Below are 27,691 nucleotides of genomic sequence, written 5' to 3'. Positions count from 1 at the left end.
GGGCTTGGTCTCTAGTGTGGGTTTTCTCTCTCTATAGCCAGTTTATAATGATGTTATTTTTAGCCTTTGGAAGTGAATTTTCTGAGTCACAATTAAAGGAACTTCAGGTCAGCTGAAATGCAGAAGGCGAGAGGTCATTCAAGTATTGGGGCTGTGCTGAGATAGATAACCTGAAATAGTTGGTCTGAGATCCTGAAACAATATCAAAATATTCTGGAACCTTCTCTAGAAAATGACCCAGAGACTAGATGGTGAAGGATCAGGTGTTCTTCAAAGTGCTAGGACTTGATGTTGCAGTAGGCAGTGGTTTCAGGATATAAAATTTTGAGAACTTGACCTTGGAAACATCTGGATATATTTTTGTTCTTTAGATATCTCCATAAATTACTGTTTTAAAGAAGTCTTTAGGATGAACAAGTTTCCCTTCTACCTTGAACGAAACTGTCCCCGGGGAGTTCATTGTCATTTGGATGCCCTGTGGCCTCAGATGCTCTGAACTCTTCAACCCCTGACAGAGGGGAATGTGTTGGCCTTTGTGAAAGCACCGTTTGGGCTCTCCCTGACCTTGGCTCTCCATGACCTTCTGTTTCCCTTTCTCCAACTAGGAAGTATACCATGGTCAACTGGTCAGAGCTTCTCCCAGTCCCCATGGGACTTCATGAAGAAGAAGAAGGTGGAGCAGGCCATGGTGCTCTTGTCAGGTGATGAGTGGTCTCCCACACTAGTGTACTGCCTAACGCGTGTGCACCTTGCCACCAGCTCCCACCAGGCCAGTCCCTAAACCGAAGTTCTGTCTGCTTGCTTCTCCCAGTACTTGGTGACTCTTACTATGAGGTCATTAGGTGTTTTCTGAGATATTAAGGGAAGACTTGGAAGTTGGAGTTCTGTCATCCTTGGTTAGATCCTCCTTGTTCATAGACTCCTGCTGTTCTCATTATGTCCCTCATTAGAAACAACCTAAAGGCAAGCTGGCCTGTTGCTAGGAGTGACAGACTGGTTTAAAGAGAAATGTCTGTTGTTACTCTCAATCGTGATGTGTGTCTAATATGATTATATTATAATGGCACACATGAACATTAAGAAAGTGTCTACTATTTTCAACTGTGTTTTTATTTATGACACAATGCAAGTATAATATAACTCAGTGGTCGTAGCAGTCCAGTAAGTTCTTTTCCTGCTTCCTTCTAATTTATATATAAAACTGAGTATCTGATTGATTTTCTTATGTAATATCTAGTTATTCATATATGGTGTATTTACTGGTTCTCAGCCCTTGATTATAAAAGTCTGATGACTTCTTCATGTATCTCCCATAGTTAAGAATAGACTCTCAAAAAAAATAAGTATTGACTAAAAAATTTAAGGTCTGAACTATATTCATGGCAATTTTTTAAATTGAGTGTCAACCCTGGAAAACTTATTTCATTTCAACAAGGGTGTTGAGTGTCAGAACTTGAGGTGGAGACAGAACCTAAAAGAAGACCCTGGACTTGTACAATAATATTAGGCAAGACTAAAGCTTTCCAAAGACTGGGTTATCTGTGTTAACTTTCGATAACAAACAGTGAAGCACCAAGCCCAACAACTTGCATGTTCAGCTCCAGAGTTACAGCTGGACTCTAGAGTTCCTGGCTGTAATTGCTAAAAAGGTTAGTGGACCTTCTTGGGGCAAGGAGGGCAGCAAAGATCAATTGTAGAGCTTTCATGTCCCCAGGAGCACTCGCTGTTTAGAAGCTAGTAATCAGGTGTCAAAGTCACTCATGTTTCCTGGCCAAATGTCAGCTCCTCTAAGTCCACAGTATCCCGTTTCTTTCATGGTCGCGTGTAAGGTGTCTTGATCATCTGTATTTCATAAGTAAAGGCCAATTTTCCTCTCTGTGTGTATTTCTCACAGGTCCCCAAGAAGGCTGCCTCAGTAGTGTGACTTATGCATCCATGATCCCACTTCAGATGCTTCAGAACTACCTCAGACTGGTATGTTGCCACTGTCATCGCTACTGAAACATTCATCGGGTGGCCCATGCACACAAGTGTCTGCCTACCCACCTCGCAAACAAGTGTCTGCCCACCCACCTCGCTTTCTGGGTTAGGACATTGTTTTTCCCAGCAATGGGTGTCCTCCCTGGCAGGCGGTCCATCACTGGCCTGGACTTCTGCCACTATGATCCATATGTCCATTTCTTTGTCCGAGAGACACTACCTGTGACTATTAAAGTGATTTAGCTTAGGTAGGAATATATTACCTGCCCCTTAACAAGGATGTGCCATCGAATAATAGACACAGAAAGGAATAGGCATGCATATCAAGATGCCTTACTCTAAGCTTTTACCATTTAAAGTTGAGTAAATAAGTTCACAACAGTTGAACTATTGATTTGGCCTCTTTTACAGAAATGAAATCATTAGAAATTAAATAGGACTGTCTTCATTAGGGTTTTACTGCTGTGAACAGACACCATAACCAAGGCAAGTCTTATAGAGAACAATATTTAATTGAGGCTGGCTTACAGGTTCAGAGGTTCAGTCCATTATCATCAAGATGGGAACATGGCAGCATCCAGGCAGGCATGGTTCAGAGGCAGAGCTGAGAGTTCTACATCTTTATCTGAAGGCTGCTAGCAGAATACTGCCTTCTAGGCAGCTAGAATGAGGGTCTTATAGCCCACATCCACTGTGACACACCTACTCCAACAGGGCCACACCTTCTATTAGTTCATAAAAAAGGGCTGAGCATATGCAAACCATCAACGTTTATTCTTTTCACATATCTAACTGCAGCAGGTGAGAGGTCTGGGCATGGCGAACATCCAAGTTTCAGGGTCTCAGCATGTATTCTACTGTTACTACTTGCAGCCCATGGAGGAGTATTTTAAGTCAGTCCCCTACTAAGCTAGTCTTGCTGTGGAGTAACAATGTTCCCTGCTCAAACTAGGCAGTGTGTTCCTAATAGAAAGAAGAGGAATATGAATATGAAGGAAAACAGTAAATTCAGATACAAGACAGACAAGGAAGTATGGTGAGTTTGTTACATACTTAGTAGATGTAGGCAATACACCAAGTGTTTTTATTTGTTTTGTTTACTTGTAACATCCCTACAAGATTGATAATGTTATCTCCTTACTCAAATAAGTAATACAAAGAGGGATTAAAAGGATCTTATGAGCAAAGCAGCACACATAGTCACTGATAGAACCCAAATGATGGAGGTGCCTAAGATACCCTGTGTCTGAGTGAGATCTCCTGAAACTTCTATGGATAACATAAGACAGTAAGTGAATAAAAGCTCTATTGACTCCTTTAGGCAGCCTTTAAAAATGGTTACATTGGAACTCTTTTTTTTTTTTTTTTTTTTTTTTGAGACAGGGTTTCTCTGTGTAGCCCTGTCTGTCCTGTAACTCACTCTGTAGACCAGGCTGACCTCAAACTCAGAAATCCGCTTGCCTCTGCCTCCAAAGTGCTGGGATTAAAAGCGTGCATCACCACTGCCCAGCGTAGATTGGGACTCTTTACACAAGTTGTTTCCATCAGATTTAAATTAAGGTTTCGGTAGAGCTAAGCACAGATAAAGCTGACCTTGAAGTCTGGACCCACCTCATACCCTCAGCCAGGGAGAGCTTCACCAGGCCTCTCCGTCGGATACTTTCACTTTTCTCTCTTTCCTTTTCTCTCCCCCTTTCCCTTCAAAGCACCAAATATGCCCAAGAAGAAGAACTCCAGCTAATTCATTACTTAAAAGAAAGCTGAGGGTATGGTCCCCTGCTTGTCAGGAATCTGAGCCTCAGGCTGTGAGTGTAGATACTTCCTCTCCTTTATTCCCGCCCAACATCCCCTTCTTATGCAAGGTTCTGACCAAGGGCTAATTGTATCAATCCAAAACTATGACCGTTTTAAGGATCTTGATGATTTTTATGTTAATGTTACTGTTACTGTGAGGAGACACCATGGCCAAAAGAAATTTAGGGAGGAAAAGAGTTTATTTTACTCACAGTTCTGGATAACAATTTAAACCAATGAGGCCCAGAGCCTGGTGGTAGGAACTGAATCAGTGGCCATAGAAGAGTGCTGCTCATTGGCTTGCTCAGTCTGTTTCTTACAAAGCTTAGTACTATCAGCCCAAGGTTGGCCTCATCCACAATGGGCTGGTCTCTCTGCCACTAATTAACAGTATGTTCCACTGGCTTGTCTATAGCTAGATCTTATGGAGACAACTTAGAGATCTTTTCCTTTTACCTTAGTGGTTATGGTCTCCTGTTAATCAGCTAATTCTTTAATTTCAGCTGAACAGACACCATATATTCTTTACACAGAAGGCCAGGTAAAGCCTTTATTTCCCTGTGAAACATCACAAAGCAGACCTCCATTATCTACACTGCTGTCAATGTATGTATCTCCCAAGCTCCCACAAACCAGCTCACTGATCTCTCAACACTCAGTGGCCTTTCTTGCCCAAAGTTCCAAAATTCTTCCACAGTCATCTGCAGAACAACATGGTCAGGTCTGCGACAGGGATACTCCACTCCTGGTACAAATTTGTCTTGGCTAAAGTTACTATCACTGTGATGAATCACCATAATCAAAAGCAACTTGGAAAGGGAAGGTTTTATTTCACTCACAATTCCATAGAACAGTTCGTCATCAAAACCAGCAAGGGCAGGAGCCTAAGTGCAGGAGCTGATGCAGTAGTCTTGGAGGATGCTGCTTCCCTGGTTTGCTCAGCCTGCTTGTTTATAGAACCCAGCACTACAAGTCCAGGAATGGCCCCCCTTAAAATGGTCTGGGCTCTCCCCTCAAGCATCACTAATTAGGATATGTTCTTACCTCAAGCCTTGTGGAAACATTTTCTTAATAGAGATCTCTTCCTCTCAGAAGACTCTAGCTTGTGTCAAATTGACATAGAACTAGCCGCTACACTTTATTTTGTAATACTTCATTCTGCTAAATAGAGAAATGCTCCAGTAAGTTAACAGGGAAGTATGGTTTGGTAAATATAGAAGAGCTAATGCTAAGGCAAGAGAATTGCTGTAAATTCAAGGGCAGCCTAGGTTACAAAACTGAGACCGTATCTATCTCAAAACAACAAAAAGCAAAACCACAGAAACAGAGGGATTTTGCCTTTATAGTTTCAGTAAACTAATATATATATACATGCACACACACATACACACACACACACATATGTACACACATATATATGTACTGTATGACTTTGCATATATAAACTGTAATTTCTCTTGTGTTTATTTTATGTCTGTTCTATTAAGAGTGGCCTCACATAGTGTTTACAAATCACAAAACACAAAGGAATCCAGTTTCACTTTTCTTTTTAATATCACAAATGCTAGTTGGACAGATTTCTAGATCATTATATGCATTCTTACTCCACTGGTATTTCTGCTCAAATTTCAACTATCACCAATCATTGTTATTAATTTTTATGCTTTCTCATCAAATAGTTGTACAGTTGTATGGCTACGATTTCAAATGTGTCCATCACATACCTGGGAGTGACTTTTGAGATGACTCAAGAAGTTCAAGAGCAGTTTATGTGATTAAGTTGACAGTAACACACATTCATGCCTCAAAGAAAGTAAATAATTTCTTTGAGATAGTGTGTCAGGAGAGGCTGAAGGGAAATTACTAGCTGTAAAGCATGAACTTTTAAATGACAGCTATCCCAATTTTAATTGACACAATAATGTCCTATTATTTTTCCAGTCTTTCTTGTGTTTAATGTTTCAACATAGCTGTCCTCAAACTGTCTCTGGGCAGCAGCTCTTATGCAGACTGTGTATTACAAGTGGAACAGCAAATACAACGTGAGGATCTATTCCCTTAAGACAAATCTAAAGACATACCTCAGTTGCCACATGGACAGCAATGGACAGCTCTTGTATTAATCCCCATTCTGTAGGCAAACACTGTAGAAGGGAAAAAAATTAAAGCCTGGATGAGCCATTGTTGAGGTTGTTGAATCATTGTGCTTCAGAAGCCCTGATTGACATGTGATGTGGGTCCCCAACAGGGTATGAAGACACCAGACTAAATCAGATTAGTATCAGTCATGATAATGAGGCCAGTATACCTTTACTAATAAGTAACAGAGTAACTCTGGTGACTGTGACTCAAGCTGTCATTTTAGAAGTTGAACTTGATTTCATTTTTCTTTTTTCTTTTTGATAGCATAAATTTTTATAATTTATTCAATTTATCACACCAAAATGATTTGATATGCATTGTAAAGGAAAGAGAGGTGAGGAGATTATGGATTGCACATTTATTAACTTTTTTGAAGACATGTGGATAAGTAAAATTTTATATTATATGGTCATGTAAATTAATCACTTCTCTACAGCTTCTTAAGCATATAAAATTTATCTTATCCATGTATCTTTAACAATGTCTGTGCTCTATATTCATTTTTAGATTTATAGCCTCATTTTTAGATTTGTTTATTATATATATATATGAATACTTTGTAGCTGTTTTCAGATAAACCAGAAGGCATTGGATCCAATTACAGATGGTTGTGAGCTACCATGTGATTGTTGGGAATTGAACTCAGAACCTCTGGAAGAACAGCCAATGCTCTTAACCTCTGAGCTATCCCTCCAGGCCTCCATAGACCACTTTAATTTAGTGATTATTGCTATATATATATATATGTGTGTGTGTGTGTGTACATATATGTATTTATGTATATCATATATAATAGATAGATACATAAATGAGTCCCTTAATGTTACTCATCTGTATATGAATTTAGGACTGATCACTTACTATGGATAAAGGACTGATCACTTACTATGAATAACAAACAGATTTCCTTTCTATCACCAGTTCTGTCCAAAACAGTCCAGCTGTAGAGCCCTCTGCTGGAGGCATGAAGCATAGACCATGATTTTATATTATACCTAAGAGCATGGCCTTTAGAGAAATGTGATATGATAACTCTGAAGTGGATGAGTTTTCTTGACAAAGCTTTTCATAGGCATACACCAACCTCAATGAACTAGCTATAATTTACTTCACTAATTAATTTTGGTTGCAAATGATAATCAATATACCTATGTATCATTTGATCAAAGGAAAACAATCAGCAAAAGAATTGGTAATACCAGAAATGTAAAGAGATCATTATTGTAAAGTATATTTTAAAATACAAACGATCAGGACTTTTTGTACACTTGTTTTCTCTTTACCTACGCAGTAACTTGTTTGTTTATATTCTATTGTACTTTATGAAGGATATTATAAAGCATAAACATGAAGAGTTTACTGCCTGTAAAAAAGACCCATTCAATAAATTTTAAATTGTTTCCTGGCTTTTGTGCCCTAAACAAACGTACGTGCTAACAGATGAGGTGTGGCTGTTTGTAGCCTATCTCGGAAGCTGGACCCTTCGCTGTTATACGGTTTCAGACTCAGCCTTCAGGAAGTGGAGACAGCTTGACAGGAGAGCCATAATAAATAGAGTGCTCTTGTTTTCAGCAGCGAAACAAGATTAAATTGCAAGGCCAGTTGAAAATCTCAGGGGCAATATGTTCAGTCAATCCTGGAAATCTGTATCCCATTTCACTGGCGTGAAACAATCCCTTCCTTGTGAAAGAATTTCTGTTCAGCAATTCAGAGCGATTTGGGATTAATTTGGAGAGCTGGAGAGTTTTGCCATAGAACTGCACCTGGACAGCGATATCTAGCTCACAATTTACCACTAAGGTGCTTTTTGAAAAGTGGCAAAGACCTCAGAAAAACAGAACGGAGGTTTCCATTAAAGTGACCCTGAGACTTCCCTACCGCCTTGGGAGTATTAGGCTCGTTTTTCTGACTCCCTGAAATGAGGTAGGAAACACCCATCACACCTTCCTTACCATCTTCCCAGGGTATTCGAAACTACAAGACTGACACCAGGGAAAAGCCTGAGCCATTAGGCTCCAATTTGATTGAACAGTGAGAGTCTCATCCGCTCTATTGATGTGAACCCTTTCATATCCATTAGACAGTATAAAGACGTTGATGAAGACTGGTAAGACCATGCTGAGGCCTGAGAGGTACATCACTCATGAGCACTTTTGTGGGACTGGAGAGAGAAACAGCTGCAGTTCATCCTTGTGCACTTCTCTGGTTGGACAGCAGGATCCTGCAACCGTGGTTGCAGCCTATAGTTTAATCAATGAATTATAGACATGAGTCAGTCATTCACCCAGTGACCTAAGGGACTTGTAGCTAGCAAAGTGAATCCAGGAGTGGCACCCACTTCTTGTGTTAGTGTAACAAATTTCCCATGGTTTTACACCATGTAAACAATAAAACGTTAATGCTATACCTGGAGGAGAATACCATCATTCTGAAGCTGCTGCTTTAACAAATGTCATAGACTAGATAGCTTCCAATAGAGATTTATAGTCACAATTCTGGAGGCCAGGATGTTCAAGACTAAGGCACCAGCAGTCCAGTGAGGCGAGGGTCTGTTTCCTGGTTCTAGATAGCATCTTCTTTCTATGTTCTAATATGGCAGGAAGGGCAACGGATTTTGCTCTATTATTTTTCATAAGGATACGGATACCTCCTGTTGTAATCAGGGTTACTATTGCTGTGATGAAATGTCACAATCAAAATAAGTTCAGGAAGAAGGGGTTTATTTTGCTTATACTTCCATGGCACCATTCATCATAGAAAGAATTGAGAGCAAGAACTCAAACAGGGCAGTAACCTGGAATCAGGAGCTGATTCAGAGGCTGTGGAACAAAATGATGCTTGCTAGCTTCCTCTGGATGGGTTGCTCTGTCTGGTTTCTTATAGAACCCAAGACCACCAACCCAAGGAGAGCACCACCGACAATGGGCTGGCCATCCTATATCCATCACTAAGTAATAAATTGCCTATAGCCTGACCCTATGGAGGCATTTTGTCGATTGGAACTCCCTTCCTTCAGATGACTCGAGCTTGTATCAATTTGACATAAAAGCCAGTCAGCTCAACTCTTAGGGAAGCCATTACTAATTTTACCACCTTAGATCCAGTCAGAATTTCTACATATGCACGGGAGGAGGCCAGTACAGATCCTAGCCATAGAAAAACCAGACCAATAAAATATGGGCAATTCTCTAGACTGCAAAGAGATAAAACTGTGAAATCAATGCAAGCAATTTGTAGGAATATCTGGACTAGAATGGAAAAGAACAGTGTTGGAAAGGAGTTGGGTGAAGTAAGGAACTAGATGAGAAGCTAAAGGTGCTGTGGCGCGAAGCTGTACTCGGGCCAGTAGAGAATAAAACTGAGATGGTGAATAGTCAGTGGTATATAAAGCTAGCTCAGGTAGCTCTCTCAACATGCCAACCAGAAGGTCAGAGCTACAGTGATGGCATAAGATGGCAGATGTATTCACAAAGAACAAAAAAAAAGTATTGTAGTTGTTCCTTAGAAATATAGAAAACCAGTAGATGGTACCAAGTCTACTGTAGATAAAATTTCCTAAGCCAGCCAAAAAATAAAAAGGTCCAACTTCTATTTAAGCTTGAAAGAAAGAAGCCATTACTAGACAAATTTTATGCTCATTTTTAATGACAGGTATAATCCTGTACACTCTTCAGGATTCCTCCTCATAAGTACAAGTGAGAACAATTATTGCTCAGTAATATCCTTCAGTTATATTTTTCTGAGGATTTTTATGGCACAGCAACTCCTTAGCTTAGAAACTGAACCTCACTTCTACTTTCCAGAATACCCTCAGCTTTCTAGAGCAGCACCCTGCTCCAGTCTTGGTCCTTGCCTGCACCTCTGTCATTGGCTCGATAGGCCACCAATAATACCACAGAAAACAGTCTCAGTCTATGGTGTTTCAGATTTTGCTTTTCCTGGGTAGCTATAGCCACCATTGTGCCTCGTGTAAGCATTAGTAAGTTCATACCGAAAGCTTGCCAATAACAGAATAGTGTTTAGCTTCAGGGAAAAGTCAGTCATTGCCATTAGAAACATGGTCTTACATACCCTGACAGCCAGTCCTAAGCTCACTATCAAGGGGCCCTTGAAGAGTGATCCTTTTTAGCTTCCCTCTCCAGCTCACAGAGTAACAACTGGCAGGCGGTCCTTGTGTGCTCCTGTACCCTGAATATATTCTTGTAGCCTCTATAAACATATCTTAGTTTCCAGGAGAGAGGAGGCACAGTTTAAGTTTTAAAGGACTTCACAAGTCTAGTAAATGTTCCTATTCTCAAAGAGCTTTATTCTTTTGGATACCTGGGGCTAATTGAGACCTCAGTCCTTATGTACCACCCCTTCCCTTGTCAAGCTATCATCTTCACCCAGGATTCTTCTTGCTTTTGAACAGGTTGAGCAATATCATAATGTCATTTTCCATGGCCCAGAAGGAAGCTTGCAAGACTACATAGCATATCAGCTTGCCCTCTGCATGAAGGTATTGAGTATTTCCATACTATTATTACTTTTTAAAAAAAAACTGAGAAGAATATAGAACTAATATCCCCATTTTGTTATCACAGCACAGACAGATGGCTGCAGGATTCCCTTGTGAAATAGTGAGAGCCGAGGTGGATTCAGGTTTCTCCAAGGAACAGCTAGTAGACGTGTTCATCAGTAATGGTAAGACCCTTCCAAGGATCTGGCTTGTGATAACTCAAAGGCATGTTCTTCATTGAAAGCCATTCCAAGGAAATAACCTTCATAATTATTCTACTTTTTAGTTGTACAATAGTCATGGAGTAAAAAATGGGGAGCCCAAGTGAACACTTGCAAAAACTACTTCTGTCTATGCTCCTGTATCAGTTGGTCAGCCTGAATTTCCTTCTTTATTTTTATAAACTGCTCATTGTTTTGAGCATACTGTGTAACTGCCAGCAGTGATACAGCAAGACAAGAGGTAATGCAAGCAGCTCTCTCTGTGTAGGACTGCATATCACAATCTGCCATTGCCTAACATTGGTGCTGCATGTTGATAAAAATGAAATAAGCCGAGATTGAGCCAATTTTCTCATTCACACATTTCCTGTAAAAATGTACTTGGTATTTTCATGCCTGGAGTAAACTTTTGTCTCCAGTTGGCCACTAGTGTGTCATTGATTAGCATTTTGGTTAAATACACTGCATATACCAGTTAACTCACTGGGTCTCTATAGCAGCCTTCTGCAAGTAGCTGGCATTGTTCTATTCCCACTAATAGGGTAGCAGACCCACATGTAAACATTTCTTGAGATAACTTATTCATGAGGTCTTTCACAGCTTGATAACCCAAGTTTCACTACAGGTGAGGCTGACAGGACCCAGAACGGCACAGCTAGGACACAAAGCTGAACCAGTTCAGCTTCAGTTCCAAGAGGGTCTAGCCACTGACCTGTCCAGGGGAGAAGTTGAAAGATTCAAAGGTTCAAAACCTTCTAAACCTTCTAAGTTTTAATAGAGAGGGCTATGCCTTGTCTTTGGACTTGGAGAAATAGGGTTACCTATAGCCCGGGGCTCAACTATAGTCTAAGCTTAGGATGACAAAATTCATCTGCAGATTTTAAGTCATGAAATAAAGTTACAAATGAGTTTAGAGAACAACTAAGCATTCTTTAAGCCTTGAAGTACACTTTGGAAGTAGGAAAATCTCTTAGAATCTTAATGTCTTCCTGCTTCACAGGCTAATCTTTGACCAGAAACAGGAAATAGAATACTATTTTCTTTCATGCTATTTCAATGGTAGCTAACATTTATTAACTTTTACTCTGGTGTGCCCTATTTTAAAGTCCGTCTTTATAACTAGCAGCTTTCATACAGACCATCCAGTGTCCCTGGTTGGTGATCTTGAAAGCACTTGAGATGATGTTGTGTGTTCTACCAGTAATGTCACAGTAAGAACAGACTAGGACTCAAACCTAAGCAGTCTGATTGGAGCTTGGCCTTCCTTAATCCCAACTATAGATCTTAAAAGCTCCCTTGTGCTAACTGGTCATTTCTCCTTTAATTATTTAACAATAGTCCCCTACAGCTTTTCAGCTTTCAGGACAATGTCATATCGAGATTAAGCGTATAAAATGATTTATTCTCACTCAGTCAGGATAAATAGTCAAGTACAAACTGAGCTTTGCTGTAAACAGACAGCTAAGAAAGCTGGAAGCAATGAGTTAAGGCACGAAGAATGTAAGGGGGACCAGCCCAGCACTGCAGAATTGATGCACGCTCAGCATCTTCTTACAAAGCATTTTCCAAGTCTAAAAACTTGGAGCAAGGCGCCCCTTGTCTTAAATCTCAGCTCCCCCTGGAGGGGTTCTCTGACCCTTTTCTGATAAGACTTTCCCCTGGGAAATATCCATAGAGTTTATTTCTGTCTCCTCACCTCACCTAACTATAGAGTTAGTGGTAGGAGAGATCTTGGGACTTTGGCTTTGAATTCCATGTTACATCATGAACTCCTTGAAAGCTACTTCTGTGGCTTATACTTTTATTTCCTTGAGTGACTTAGTTAATGTCCTTTCGCAGGAGGTAACACTAGAAAGAAAAAAAGGAAAAAAAAGAAAAGATATCATTTTTTTCTGTTCAGGAAAGGAGATACTTCTAGCATACTTCTGTGAGCAGATGGGACAGGAAGTGATGAGCCATAACATAGAGTACATTGATTTGGGAAGATACAGTGTTTGGAGGTTTGGTTTTGTTTACTATAATACTTGGGATCCATCCCAGCACCTTGTACTGCGAGGGAAGAGCTACACCACAGGCTCTGAGGTGAAGATTTTTGAACAATATACTTGAGTAAATTAATAAGGAGAGAGATCTATTTTCATTTTAAATTCAGAGAAAAAGAAAAGGAGAGGTTGCATCATCTCTGAATACAGACGGGTGTTCTGTCTTTGTCTTAATGATTTAAAAGTATCAATACTTCCTTCAGTTTTTAATAGCAAAACCAAGACCAAACTGATGAGGTTTGTCTACTGTGTCCTTGTCTACACTGGCCTGAGCACTTTAAGGTCCATCGTTTACTTTCCCCTCTCCCTGTTTCTAAGTTCTGCCAACTCTGCTTCTTTCTGCTCCCCCTCTCCTCCTACCCTCTGCTCCTCCTCCTGCTGCTGCTGCTCCTCCTGCTGCTGCTCCTCCTCCTACCTGCTGCTCCTCCTCTTCCTGCTGCTGCCCCTCCTCCTCCTCCTGCTGCTCTTCCCCCTCCTACCTGCTGCTCCTCCTCCTACCTGCTGCTCCTCCTCTTCCTGCTGCTGCCCCTCCTCCTCCTCCTGCTGCTCTTCCCCCTCCTACCTGCTGCTCCTCCTCTTCCTGCTGCTGCTCCTCCTCCTCCTGCTGCTGCTGCTCCTCCTCCTACCTGCTGCTCCTCCTCCTCCTACCTGCTGCTCCTGCTGCTTTCCAGCTGCCCCTTCCTTGCCCCATCATGTTTTGCTCCAGTGCTCTGAGTCCTCATCATCCCTTATTTACCCCCTCTCTTGCTTCTTCAGCAAGTTCTCCACAGTGATTATTGGAGGATCATTCTAGGAGACAAAAGCTCCTATAAGTGCTCCCTGATATTACACTTCAAAGGCTCCAGAATAAAAGTTAAAGTTCTTAGAATGTTACATCAGGAACATTGTGGTCTAGCTTATCATTTGTGCCTACTTCTCTGGTTGCCTAAAACACTCTCTACCATTCTCATCCTTTCTTTCTTTCTTTTTTTTTTTAAGATTTTTTTTAATTTTATGTGTATGAGTACACTGTAGCTGTACAGATGGCCTTGAGCCACCATGTGGTTGCTGGGATCCAAACTCAGGACCTTCAAAGAGCAGTCGGTGCTCTTACCTGCTGAGCCATCTCACTAGCCCCATTCTCATCCTTTCAATAGGACCCACTACTATTAACTCATGATGTAGAATAGGTGTAGATACCATGGCTTCTGCGCAAAGCAAGACATGGACAGTGAGCCCAGGAAGGGGTTATGGGTCTGTGTGTCTGTGCTTTCTTCATGCAGAAAGAGCTAGCCAGAAATGATCCTTTGGTGATGGAAGGCCCCAGTGAAGGGAAGGCAGATCCTTGTAGGAAAGGCCCCCCTAGTCTGTTGTACTATAGCTTTCAGACAAATAAGGTATAGGGCTTGTCTGCCAACTGCACTAATGCCTTTTTTTTTTCAAAAAGAGAAAGTGACTGGATGGCATTGGAGAAACATACTGATCTGGGATGTTCTGTGCTAGTGGGTCTTAACCTCATTTTCTTCAAAGGGGGGACATACACCTTTGGTTAGACCAGCACTGGATGGTTGAATTTTATCTTCCACCAAGCATCATAGCACATATTTGTTCTCACCTGCATGTCTGAGGGGTAAAATATGAAAGGGACCACAAAGAACACATTAAAGAGAGAAAGCCCAAGAAACAAGAGGAGCAGAAACTGAACAAATGTAGCTTTAGGAAGCCAACCCTTACATAGAGAGTAAGATGTAAAGGAGCCAGTGAAGAGTGAGAACAGGGACGCCAGGAAGAATGAGGGAGCTTGAAGAGAGGACCATATATCACTTTGTGTCCATGTAGTTCAAGATGACATTTTCCTCTCATTTTAACCATGTCACATGATTCTATTGTTTGGCTGGGAGGATATGAATACATATTGCAGTTGGCTCAGGTTCCTCCGCTGTACAAGGTATGGAGCTGGGTCATCAAGGCAGATAGATGACTGCTTAAATTACATGTGACAAAAAGTGGGGGAAAAGAACAATTTAAACACTAGGTCAATATTTTCAAATATAATGCTTTGAGTCCCTTCAGTGCTTTCATGTATTGAAGGGAATGGGATTACTGTAGTGATGGTAGATGAATATGCTAATTACAGCCTCCATAGATGAGCCGACCTCACTGGGCCCTGTGTTACTGGAAGCCATCCCTGCACTGGTCACTTTGTCACACTCAGAGCATTGCCCCTGCAGCGACTGGAGTAGGCAGTGTATGAACAGGGATATTTTCAGTCCCAAATAAATAAATCACCCAAAGCAGTGATTATGAACAGTTGTGTTAGGTTACTAGGTTCCGACCAAAGAGTGGTGCCATTGAATCAGCCATGTGCGAATTTAACTGAAGGCTATCCAGCACTCTGATTGAGTTGTGAACCACAGTGTCCAGTTAGCATTGCCAGTCTCTACAGGAGAGAAATGGACCAGTGCATTCAATGTTTAGAAGGAAAAAAAAAAGCATGATTTCAGAAGTGAGCAAAGCAGCACGGGGCCCAGGGGTTCAAAGGGCTGTCCTTCCTGCTCTGTGACAAAAGAAATCCACAGGCAGAAATAAAATGGAGCGAGTGGCATTCGTTCGTGCCTCCAGAAATCTGTGATGCCGGGAAAACCTTAATACTCAAAATTTGGCGATGAATTCTCACTTCCTGTGATTCTTTAACATTTAGATATGAAACTATGCTAACTAACCTGAACTAGACACATGCTGTTTCTCGAGGGAACTAAAACTCACCTTTGCGCACACTGGACTGAGGAAAGGGGTCCAGAGAAAGGAAGGGGATATTGAGAGATCGAGGCTATGAGGCCAGCAGTGTCAAAGACACTTTTTACCTGTGGGATCTTCACTACTTACCCGGGCAGATAATAGGCCCCTAAGGTCAGTAGTTTGGAACAGCAACACTCGCCCCTCCCTTTTCTTCTAGGCACAAAATGAGTGTCTGCTCTAAATTAGGTGAACAGTGCAATCTTTCCCAGTGGATGAAGAAAGTGAAGGCGCCATTTCCCACCCATCCTCCTGTACTCTCGAACATCTACAAGTTCAGTTTATTTTACAGCCATTGTGATCCTTCCTCCTTATCCCCCCAGTCATCTCTCTTCCACTACTGCTGCCCCCCCCCGCCATTTCAGAAACATTAGACCTTCACCACATCTTGTCTTCCTGCACATTATTGGTCATGTGATCTCTGCCTCCATTAACTATGTAGCCTCCTCTTCAATGGGAGGTTGAAGGTAGTTTTTGGTGTTTCCTCTCAGTCCTGTCTCTGAAGATGGAATGCAGACTTATTATATTGTCTCATCTACTTTATAGAAGTATATCTTCTTGGTATAGCTACTTGGTAGAGGCTCCCCTCACCTCTTGCCTTCAGCACAGAAGTTAGAGCTCTTGTTTCCTTTCTTTTCTGATTAATTTTTGGCTTTGTAAATCTTCTTACACTAAATGAGACCTCAGAGGAGGCATCCGATCCTCTATGTCTCTGTCCTTACACCTTTGCTAATCCCTATCCCTAAACATTGCCACTGATAGCCAGCAGCGGGGATGACCTCCCTCACACCTCATTCTGTGTCTTCCACATTTCATTTCTGTCATCGTTGTTGGGCAGTGCAGCACATGTTGGCCTTAACAGCACCTCCTCATCATAGGGAACTTGTAGAAAATGGCAGCACCCAGCACATCTCTATGAATCCAAATCACTGATAATGCAGGGGGTGGACTCCAGGTGATTTTACCATAGCACAAAGTGAAGACACTGCTGCTGTGTCGCTGCTGACCACAGAGGTGAGGTAGCTGCTTGAACCCATTGAATTAGTGTGGCGCCATTAGGTCTGAGTTGACCACCAAGGTACTTTCTCTTATAAGTCTCCCAAGGTTGATTCAGTGCACAGTGCCTTCTAGGACTAAGCTGTAACCAGCCCCTATAGTGCTACCTATGCCTTTTCATAAAAGTGAAGGACACCACCATTGCCTCTTCCTCCTTCCTCTTCCTCCTCTTCCTTCTTTCTTCTTCTCCTTCTTTCTTTTTCTTCTTTCCTCCCTCCCCCTTCCCTACTTCCCTCTCTTTTCCCTTCCCACCTTTCCTTCTCCCTCTTCCCTCCTCCCTTCTCCCTCCTCCTTCTTTCCTCCTCCCTTCCTTTTCCCTTCCTTCTCTCTCCCCTTCCCCTTCCTTCCCCTTCCCCAAGATATAACCAGCCCTAGGCACATAGCACCCATAGTAAGCAGATGTACATGGATAAACATTTGTTGAAATACAACTTAGCTTTACAGATACATTGCAGCTGCTACAGCAGTGTTGGAACCACTTCACATAGCCATACACCAAACCAAATCAGAGAAAATGTGGACTTCTTCAGACCTAAATTACAGAAAAAGAAATAGAAGGCATTAGATAGATTTGTTTTTTAAATCATCCAATAGAAAAGCATTGTTTGTTGTTACAGTTTTAAACAATTGTAATTTTTTTTTTTTTTGGTGATGAAGCAAGCCCCAACAACTTTATTTTTTTCTTAGCATTTTTATACCATCTAAGACAAAATTCTCTATGTAAGAAAAAGATTACCTCATAGCCACAAGTTACATATTCTCTAAAAACAATCACCACAGAAACATTCTTCAAAATTAAAATTATTAGGAAAAATTACAACAGGAGTATTGATTATATATTCTTCTTTGAAACTCATACCTAACTAAACATTTCTCATCTACCTTCCTCTCCACAAGTTCATTGTAACCCCAAACTGATAATTCTTTTGTCATTGATTCCCAAAGTTTAAGCAAGCCAAATCTGTGGTAGCAAGTGTTTCCCTGTGCTTAGCTGATGGCAATTTGTATTTACCAAGAAACGGATCACCTATATTATGTCTTATATTCGAAGTCTTGTTCAGCTAAGCTGTCAAATCATCTATTCTTTATTGTTATACTCCTAATAGAATTATTTACTCTTTGTTTGTAACTCTGCATTTTTTTTTTTTTTTTTTTTTTTTTTTTTTTTTTTTTTTTGGTGCCACCAAAACATGTGGCCAGATCCCTAGATGACAAGACCTGGGAACTCAGACCCAACCTAGAATGAAAAGGATTTTTGTTGTTCTGATTGCTTGTTTGTTCTTTGGATCCTTAACTTGGCCCAAGCCTATTTTCTCTTCCAAGTACAATTATGTGCCTGCAACCCAGGAAAGCTCACTGTGCCCCTTTTCTATCCTATTCAGCCCTCACTACTCTACGAAGGAGGGGCCACATTCCACTCTTAGGTCTAACTTTATTACCTCTTTCTGACAAAACAATTTAAATTGTCTCCTTAAACTCTCTATCAACTACACTAGGTTCCTAGAACTATTTAAATCGAATCAGAAATTCTGTAAAATCATTAATTCATCTGAAAAGTACAATTTTAGGAAAGCTCACCTTCATAGTGATCTGCAAAAAGAAATGCTCAGTAAAGCATGCTGCCTACCAAAGAGCAATCATGGCAGACTCTAGGCAATGAGGGTCTCTCCATCACAATCACACCAAATATGAGGAATACAGCAATGACAAACATGAGAAGGCATTGTAGTAAGCAGTTGTAATTCTTACACTTCTATAATCTATACACACATATGCATGTGAGCGTGCATTACATATTTATTTATTTAAGAAAGAGTCTCTCTATGTAGGCCCAGATTTCTTCTGACTCTTTCTGGACCTCAAGTGCTGTACACATACATGGATTTCTGAGACAGTGCATGGACCTTGAGAAGCATAGGTTGTCATTGTTACCAGACAGTTGTATAGAAGATCACGTGAGAAAATAGTGTGATGCCCACCCCTGAGGACAAGGAAATTGAGAGATGGCACTTCTTTGTAGTCTAGTTATTAAAGCTGTTTAGCTGAAGGGGTTCCCTTACATTGTTCAAGGATTCTTCTGAGACTGAAAATCTATGGTATCTGTAATAGTGAGAAGAAAATAACAGATGTTTCTCTCATGAGTATTCATGACAGGGAGAGTGATCCACAAGGGCTTTTAATCAATTGTTCCTCATAGAGGATTAATTTGACTACGGTGGAAACATCTGAAATCTTTTAAGAAGTTCAATGCATTGATTTTTTTTTATTAATTTTCATATTGCAATTGCCTTTTTCATGTTTTAACTAAAACAGTAATGATATGTGAATGCCTGGAAGGCACCATACATTGTGTTGAGGATGCTTTGGCACTGGCTTATTTGTTCCCTGTTAGTAAAAGAATTCCCATTAGTTTACATCTTTTAGTTTGGGTCAATATGCAGTCATTTCTGCCCCTCCTGAGTGGGAGGGACCATAAGGATGGAGACACTGGACTTGACTCCCTCTCACTGTTTGTGAACCCTTAATCTGATCACTTCTTAGAGCCAGGATGTGCTTGCATCTCTGGAAGCTTTGCCTATTAATGCTATGAACATCTTATACATGAGTGATTTAAAGGCCATTCAATGCTTTTAACCTTTTATATTACAAAACATATATAAAATACCCCTTAAAGATCAAAGAATACTTTTAAACTAAATTAGCCGTTTAGCCACTGAACAAGCCAGGAATTTTAGACACTTCATCTTCTAGAATGTACCTATGTGCCTTCTTTTTCATAAAACCTTTCTTCTATCCTTTGTGATAATAACTTCTTAGCAATTTATTGGAGGTACAAAGGAATGAATCCAGATCCGCACATTCACCAGGCAAGCTTTGTACTGCAGAGCCACACCACTGGCTCTTAATATGTTTTTCATGGTTTTGTTACCTGTTTCTAAATCCATAGATGAAATACTTAGTATTAATTTTTTCTCAAAATTTATGTAAGATGAAACAATATTTTAAATATTCCTTGGTGGCTTGTTTGTGACAACTTCCTGTGTTCTCAGAGGTGTCATTTCCAGTGGGGCAATGGACTCCTTTTCTTTTAGTTACCTGAGCCCAGCAGGAAGTTGGGTAGATTCTGCCCAGGATTTGCTATGGAAAAGGGGTGACATGTTGTGGGCATCTTCAACAGTGTTGAGTAATACCACAGACGTTCCTGGACCTGCCGCCGTCAACCCCCAGCATTTTCAGAGCATGCCTACCACACAACATTTTTTATGAATACTTTGTCTTCTTAGCTCTTCATTTTATGCCAGTTTGGGTAGGTTTTACAAAGTTATTAACCACTAATGTTGTTTCTCACCATAGCTTGTCTGATCCCAGTGAAGCAGTTCCCTGTTAAGAGGAAAATAATCATCATCTTGGAAAATTTGGAAAAATCTTCATTGTCTGAGTTACTGGGGGATTTTTTGGCACCTTTGGAAAATCGCAGCACTGAAAGCCCATGCACTTTCCAAAAAGGTAAAGAAAGGGTAGAGAGAACAGGCTACCCAGCCAGCCTGTGTTGTATCAGCACCAGTGGTTCCGGCCTTATACTTTGTTTTTAGGTTCTTAGCTTCTTACTCAGGAATGGAACAAAAGCCCACATTATCACAGAGTAGCAAGGAAACTTTATTCAAAACCTGTAATATAGATTAAGAAGGATACATTCTTAAGACTTATGGTAGACCACATGAGCAGAGCTCAAGGGTTTTGATTATTGTTTAAGGTTTGTTGTTGTTGGTTTTGTTTGTTTGTTTGTTGTTTTTGGTTTTGGTTTTTTGGTTTTTCGAGACAGGGTTTCTCTGTATAACCATGGCTGTGCTGGAACTCACTCTGTAGACCAGGCTGGCCTCAAACTCAGAAATCTGCCTGCCTCTGCCTCCCAAGTGCTGGGATTAAAGGCATGTGCCACCACTGCCTGGCTCTGTTGTTTTTAATGAAGTTCAAGAGAAGTGTGAGTTTGGTTGCTAAGAGGTGTAGCATAGATAGTCCTCTACTTTGATGAAAAGATTAGGATCATATAAGCTTTTCCTCATCCTGCATGCCCTTCCCACAACGCACCTGATTTTAAAACAGATCCAGTTATGCACAGATATAAGAGAATTCTCCCTAAAATTTTGCCTGGCATAGTTTTACCTTACTGTGCAGGTACTCATCACTAGTCTAGGCTGAATCTGGCATGACTCATGGTGCTTGTGTACAGTTTTAAGATGGCTTTGGATAGAAAAAAGAGCCTTACCAAGAGGGTTGCTAAGGAGAATAAGTCATTCCCATTGTTTAAAACAGGTGTACAGGCAGCTCAATGCAGGTAGTAGTTCTAGGTAGCTAGGCACATTGTCTAGAGAGGGCTGTGTATCTAGCCCAAGTCAAGAGCAGTCCCAAGGTGCTCAGTTAGTATGCTTGCCTATCTTGGTATCAGTCTTTCTGTCCTCCAAGTACAAGTTATGTAACTCGTGTTCTTGATGTGCATTTGTACCAAACATAAATGGCTGAGGTTGAATTATGGCTTGGTTGTTTTAGGAAATGGAACATCTGAATGCTATTATTTCCACGAGAACTGTTTTCTGGTGGGAACCATTGCCAAGGCCTGTCTCCAGGGCTCTGACCTGCTGGTGCAGCAACACTTCCGCTGGGTTCAGCTGCGCTGGGATTGCGAGCCCATTCAAGGACTGCTTCAGAGGTTCTTACGAAGGAAGGTAGTCAGCAAGGTAACAAAAGCAGAAGCTGCAACCCGCCTAGGTGGGAGAGGGGCTGGCTTACCCAGGCTTGGGTTCCACTTCCTGTGTGGCTGGAGGCTAGGGTAAGGAGATTGTGTTACTCTCTCCGGAGCTGAACAGAACAAAGGATGTAGAACTCACAACAGCTTCTGCACCCTACAAAGAACAATAGCATGGGTTTTAAAGTTCCATTATAAGAGAAAGTGTGTTGAAATTGTAATAATTTGGGGATAATATCTCATGTACAAGAAAAAGTTCACTGGTTTTTCTGGTGTTATCACGTAAGAAACCTCATCAAGTTTCAGAAGTTATAGAAACTTAGACTTGAAAATTAATCACTGTGCTTAAGCAAAACTTACTGATTCCTTGGAGCCCTGAGGACATCACTTAACCACTTATGCCGTTCTAATGGACAGCTTTTAGACTATGATGGGAAATGGTTTAGTATACTCTTTTTTTTTTTAAGAATAAAAAAATCTATTTTATAGTCTCCCATATGTGAATATAGCCATGTTGTAAGATATTATTAATTAATAGCCTGGGACTGGACTGATATCTGAGTGTTCCTCAGAGCAGGTTTGTTACCAAAGAACTCCATTTGGTTTTCTCACTGAACCCTGTCCACTGGCAGCATGTAGAGAACAGCATTTCAACAATAGCATATTCTAAGCTCCTGATAGATAACAGAACAGCCCTCCTCACCCAGGCGGGCCTTGACGGTCCCTTTACGACTACAGACAATACTTGACACCCTGCTGTCACTTCAAGGCATGTAGGCACAGCAACTAGAGCACCATAACATGCAGTGTCAGCCTCTTTATCACTGTGGAGAGAGGTTTCTTGTCTAGAGACTTGAAGAATCATAAGAAGTTTCTCTGTAATGGTTCAGTATCTAGAATGCTCTACACTCTGGCTCTAGACCAAGGCCGGAGCACCGGTGCAAGACCAAAACTCTCTCTCAAGGACTTATCAAACTTGGGTGGATAGGCAAGCATGAGTGAGTGTGGCAGAGAGGCAGACAGGAAGAGCGGTGTGGGTGACTTAGTGACTAAAGTCTGCTACCAGTGATTTGAATTGGCATCTGACATTCCTGCCTAGAGAAATCTACTGCCTAGTCATAGATATATTCTCTTGGCTACAACAAAGTCATTACATGGCCTCAATAAGAAGAAAAGTGGAGTTAAAAAAAATGTCAACCTGAAGTTTTTCAAGTTACTAATAACTTCCATTACTTTTAGCACTATTGATACTTGATGTGTCATCGCAGAAGGTGATGTTAATGTTTCAGTTCTGTAAAATGAACACACCCCTGCCAGATAAACATAGGGACGAGGGAGTTCTTGTTGTTTTGTCGATAGCATTTGAAAGTAGGCTATAACAGAGTAAGAGGCAAGAAGAGCTACATTTCCCATGAATCATTGCCACAGCTAATAAAATAGATTCTCTGGAGGGAGCACACAGTGGGAACAAGTGTTTAGTACAAAACACCTGAAGACTCTTGCACAGAAAGCCTAGCCATTGTAGGCACTAGAGGCATGTTTAGGGCTCGGTAATAATTTCATCTCCCGGGGCTGGAGAGATGGCTCAGCGGGTAAGAGCACTGACTGCTCTTCTGAAGGTCCAGAGTTCAAATCCCAGCAACCACATGGTGGCTCACAACCATCTGTAATGAGATCTGGCGCCCTCTTCTGGAGTGTCTGAAGACAGCTACAGTATACTTACATTAAATAAATAAATAAATAAAAATTTTAAAAAAAATTAATAATTTCATCTCCCAAATCTTTCAGATACATAAGGAAATATATCTTTCAGGATGCTATACTTCTTACTAATATGTAATGAAAATAATTATACTTTTAGAGAGAAATTGACATTTATCTCTCTTTAATTATAATGCTGCTATCAGAATTCTTCTGGAAGATCCAAGAAAGGGAGAGACATGCAGTTCTTTTATCTTTTGAGGAGAATGGAAGTCATGAAAGAGGCAAAGCTACAGGCAGCACAGGGTAGCAACTTGGCAGAACTGCGGCTATCCCCAATGTCTTTATTAAAAAAATACAAACTTCATGACTATTTCTAACTTTCCAACAGTCGGGAATTATCCTAATGGAATGTCAGCCTTTGTCTTTTGGAAAAATCTCTATGTCACCAAAAAGAAACTTAATGTTATGAAATCTAATTTTTAAAACTTCTATTAGATGACAGAGTTAAATTTTCACTCTTGAAGTTTTGAGAACAAATTCCTTTATACTTAGAACATTATGCATTTTGGAAAATTAGCGTGTTAGCTGAGATCTCCCTTTTAAGGAAACTGTTTAAAAACGAAAGCATGGTCCAAGGGAGACATGCCACAGATCAAGGCAGGTTGTTATCACACATACACACACGAAATATTCATCATTTGTATCTCATCGATTCAAAACGTTTTTGAATTTTGAACACCTACTATTTGCCATGCCCAGTGAGGTTCTCTATATGTGTAGAAAGGATGATTTCTTACAGAAATGATATTTCAGGATTTGGGCCAAGTTCGTCTTTACCCCACACTTCCTACATGCTTCCCTGTTTTGTCTGGGTTTCATGCAGTCAGCAAAGAAGAATGTCTTCATGCCTTACATCTAACCAAACTGAACAACTCCTGCCCCCAAACATGGCTTCTGGCTTCTGCCTTTCTGTTGCTAGTTATATATACTTTGGATTCAGTTTGTACAGTGTTTTTAAGATATCACCCTTTGGAAAACTAATAGCAGCCATGCCATAGGCTGTAAATGGAAAGTTGTCATCAGAACCTCATGTGATGGGCAGCCTTGCAAAGACAGACCTGCAATGCCAGCTACTCAGGTTGGTGAGGAGGTGGAATCATGAGGTGAAGACCAGCTTAGGCTAATAAGTAAATTCATGGCTATTCTGAGTACTTAGTGAGACCTTGTATCAAAGTAATAAAATAGAAATAAAAAGGCCAAGGGCTATATAGTTCAGTGACTGAGCCTTTGCATAGGAGACAAGAGGTCTGGGTCTGATTCTCCAGGATAATACTCCCTCGCACACATGCACATGAGTTGAAATGAAATGAACTCTACCAGGTATGTCTGAGGTGGGTCAGGAAGGGGTTTCCCACACATTCAGTAAAAATTTGCCACCGACCTAGTGCTGGGAAGTGAATGGAACCATCTCCATCCTCACAAAGCTCATGTTCTTACAGAAAGCCCTTAACAAGTCACCCCTCTTACTAGATGATTTGACCATGGTAGATAGTTTTAATTCAAGAAAGATTTTAAATATATCAAGTGATATATTTTAAAACATCCTCAGTGCTTGGGAGTCCCACCTGCCCAGATGACTTCAGGGTGAAATGGCCATAATTCTGACTTTTTAATGTATAAAGGTACCAAGATATCACAGTACTTTAAGGGGCTTAAACTAAATTATAACTTAGTAATTAGATTTCTTAACTAACTTAACCGGCCATTAAAATCGTAAGAAGTTTTATAATTTTACAAACAAATCTTCATAAATACTCCATTTACTCATAAAAACCTGAAAATTAAGATAATCCTGTGATTCAAATGTTTTCCCAATTCTTGTCCTCTTTATAGAGAGTAAAATTCTATCTTACCCATGCTGCTGTGAAGCAGCAGCCAACATTTCAGGGTGATTCTTGGTGAGATTCAATGATCTGGGTTCCGATAAAAATCTTTAACCTCCCAGTAGGTTAGACTGGCTGGAGAGCAAGGCACAGGGATGTATCTGGCAGCAGCTCTCTAGTGCTGGATTTATAAGCACACACCACCACACCCACCTTTTTATGTGGGTCTGGGGATTGAACTGATCTCTTCATGCTTGCGTGGGCTGCAAGTACTTTACTAAAGTTACCCGAGCCCTTCAACCATTTGGTTATTTGAGAATATCAGGAATCATTCTTTGACTTCTCTGTTCCATATAGAATATTACCTCTGCCTCTCCTAGCTAACAAGTGTCCTTTATATACAGCGAGAGATTTGGCTTAAGCATCACCTTATTTCCTTCTTTTGAATAATGATACACAAAGCTTGCATCTGTACTTAAAGATGATCTGTCTGGAAAGAATCCTAGGTTAATGAGCCTGACCCAGGTAATTTATTTAACAGATGGCAAAATGTATCCGCAGTGCTAACAGTGGGGTATTTAGAGTGCCTTGATGTGTGGCTTACTATCCTCCCAGCCCACAGAACCTCTGGCTGGCTCTCAGGATACACCTTTTCTTTTGTTCAGTAGTTCTCTGAGCTGCAAAGCATACAGGGGCATAGCTCCGTGGGAAAGTGAGTGAGGGTTCAGAGACTTGGGTTCCATCTCTAGCCCAAGAGTAAAACAACGAATCCTGACTTTGCAATGTTTTATTTTCTTTAGAAGTGGTAAGTGGTGCTTAGAAACAGAAGGCATACAAATATAAATATATTATGACATCTAAGTATCTAAGCATCTCTATGAAACGGTGCTTCTGCTAAGTGAATATGCCTCAAGGATATAAAATCAGGCAATAACTATAAGACCAATTTATCAGAAAGACCCCTGAAGGAAACACTAGCCTTTAATGTACTGTCAAAGGATAATCACTACTCCCATAACAGCTGTTTTGCACATGAGACATCCTCTATAAGCAACATCTATACTTGGAGAGATAGGTGCACACCTGTTTCTCCAGCTCTTAGGAGTAGGCAAATTCCATTCTCCTATCGGAAATTACGTTTCTTGGTGAGGATATATAACAGTGGGATCTTGGCTAGAAGTTTATTGAATAATCATGAAAAAAATGCAAAACCTCATTGTCCCTGAGGGAGTGGGATTAGAGTATGTTTCCACAGGGATTCTGCCCTCATCCCCCTTGGTAGCATGTGGTCCTGAAGAAGCAGCTAAGGAACTATTCTGCTTGCTAGCTGCCACTCTGGTCCCTCCCATCCAGTTAAGTCTGGTCTCTCCTTGCTTATTCATGGTTAAGCATGGGGAGTGTGGTTTGAGCAGAGGTCAGCAACAGTGCTAAACATTAGCAGCAAAGGTAGCTTCGTAATTATCAGTGACACTAAGATAAATTTGTACAGTTTTTTATATTTATTGATGTTTTACCTGCATGTGTGTCAGTGCACCACGTACATGCAGTGACTGGAGGCCCAGAGATGGATCCCCTGAGACTAGAATTACAGTTGTGAGTGGCCATATGGGTTCTGGGAATTGAACTCAGGTCTTCTGGGAGAGCAGCCAGTGCTCTCAACCACTGAGCCATCTCACTAACTCAACAACATATTCTTAACTGCAATACTCATCTACAAGAAATCTCTTGTAGATGTTGTGTCCCAACACCATTTTTTCTCTATGAGAAATAGACACCTATAGTTCCTTAAAAGTTGCTAAGAGTAAATCATGAATGAGGACACTGTTAAAAGTATTTCCTGTATATGAGATGGTGGCTATACTAAGTAGTAGTCATTTCCCAGTGTATCATATTCAAAACATCACACCATATCATAGAGAGAATTAGTTTTCTACTACACCTTAACATAAACACAAGTAAATAAGTTCAATATGTAAAATAGGGTCAAAATACCCAGGTGGGAGGCCCTAGGGAACACTTGTGACACTGACATGTGTACATGCATAGGGTGAAGTTATACCAGGATTAGTTAGTTATACCAGCCACCAGGTTTGCTTTTTCAGAATCCTACATCTGTGTCAAGAAAAGGTAAAGTCAGATTCAGCTAGATTTGGGCTTTGTGGTTTATATTTTTAATTTTGGACTTTAAAATCAAGACAAAAGAATTTTTTTCTAAGCCACAGCCCTGTTTTCCACCCGTCTCTAGTTCAGAGGTCAGCTACCTGCACCCTGTGATCCTGTGTGTAAGATTGTGGACTGGGCTCTGTCGGTCTGGAGGCAGCTCAACTCCTGTCTGGCCCGCTTGGGTACACCGGAAGCACTTCTTGGACCAAAATATTTCCTGTCTTGTCCAGTAGTCCCAGGACATGCCCAAGCAACTGTGAAGTAAGTGCCAATTTTTATTTACCTAGTAAAAAATAGAGTTCCAGTATGCTTGTCACCTTTAATTATCAACTTGACACAGCCTAGAGTCATCTGAGAGGAAATCCCTGACAGAAGGATTGCCCAGAGCAAGTGGGCCTCTGGGGAATTATCTTCACTATTAATTCATACAGGAGTCCCCAGTCCACTATGGGTGTTACCATCTTTAGGCAGGTGGTCTTGAACTGTATAAGAAAACTAGCTAAGGGGGCTGGAGAGATAGCTCAGCAGTTAAGAGCCCTTTCTGTTCTTCTAGATCTGGGTTTGAGTCCCAGTACTCACATGGTAGTTCCTAACAGTCTGTAACTCTGGTACCCAAGGATCCGACGACAACTTTTGGCCTCCACGGGCACTACACACACACATGTTCAACAGATATATATATATATATA

The 27,691-nt window shown here is 40.8% G+C and overlaps 1 protein-coding gene across 4 annotated transcripts in view; it reads left to right on the top strand.

Annotated features, from left to right (window-relative positions):
* The window catches only part of Cttnbp2 (cortactin binding protein 2), a 157,015-nt gene that overhangs the window by 112,517 nt on the left and 16,807 nt on the right, over positions 1-27,691 (top strand). For all 4 annotated transcript variants that reach the window (XM_031381247.1, XM_031381245.1, XM_031381243.1 and 1 more), the window contains 7 exons: positions 606-701; positions 1,895-1,974; positions 10,328-10,414; positions 10,500-10,599; positions 19,863-20,015; positions 21,057-21,244; positions 27,085-27,263. In XM_031381247.1, the coding sequence (XP_031237107.1) occupies positions 606-701; positions 1,895-1,974; positions 10,328-10,414; positions 10,500-10,599; positions 19,863-20,015; positions 21,057-21,244; positions 27,085-27,263 (883 nt within the window). The remainder of the gene's footprint in view (positions 1-605; positions 702-1,894; positions 1,975-10,327; positions 10,415-10,499; positions 10,600-19,862; positions 20,016-21,056; positions 21,245-27,084; positions 27,264-27,691) is intronic.

The sequence above is a fragment of the Mastomys coucha genome, unplaced genomic scaffold, assembly GCF_008632895.1.
Source record: "Mastomys coucha isolate ucsf_1 unplaced genomic scaffold, UCSF_Mcou_1 pScaffold20, whole genome shotgun sequence".
In the NCBI taxonomy this organism is placed as follows: domain Eukaryota; kingdom Metazoa; phylum Chordata; class Mammalia; order Rodentia; family Muridae; genus Mastomys; species Mastomys coucha.
Note: the sequence above shows the minus strand (reverse complement) of the source record. Positions and strands in the feature narration are given on the sequence as shown.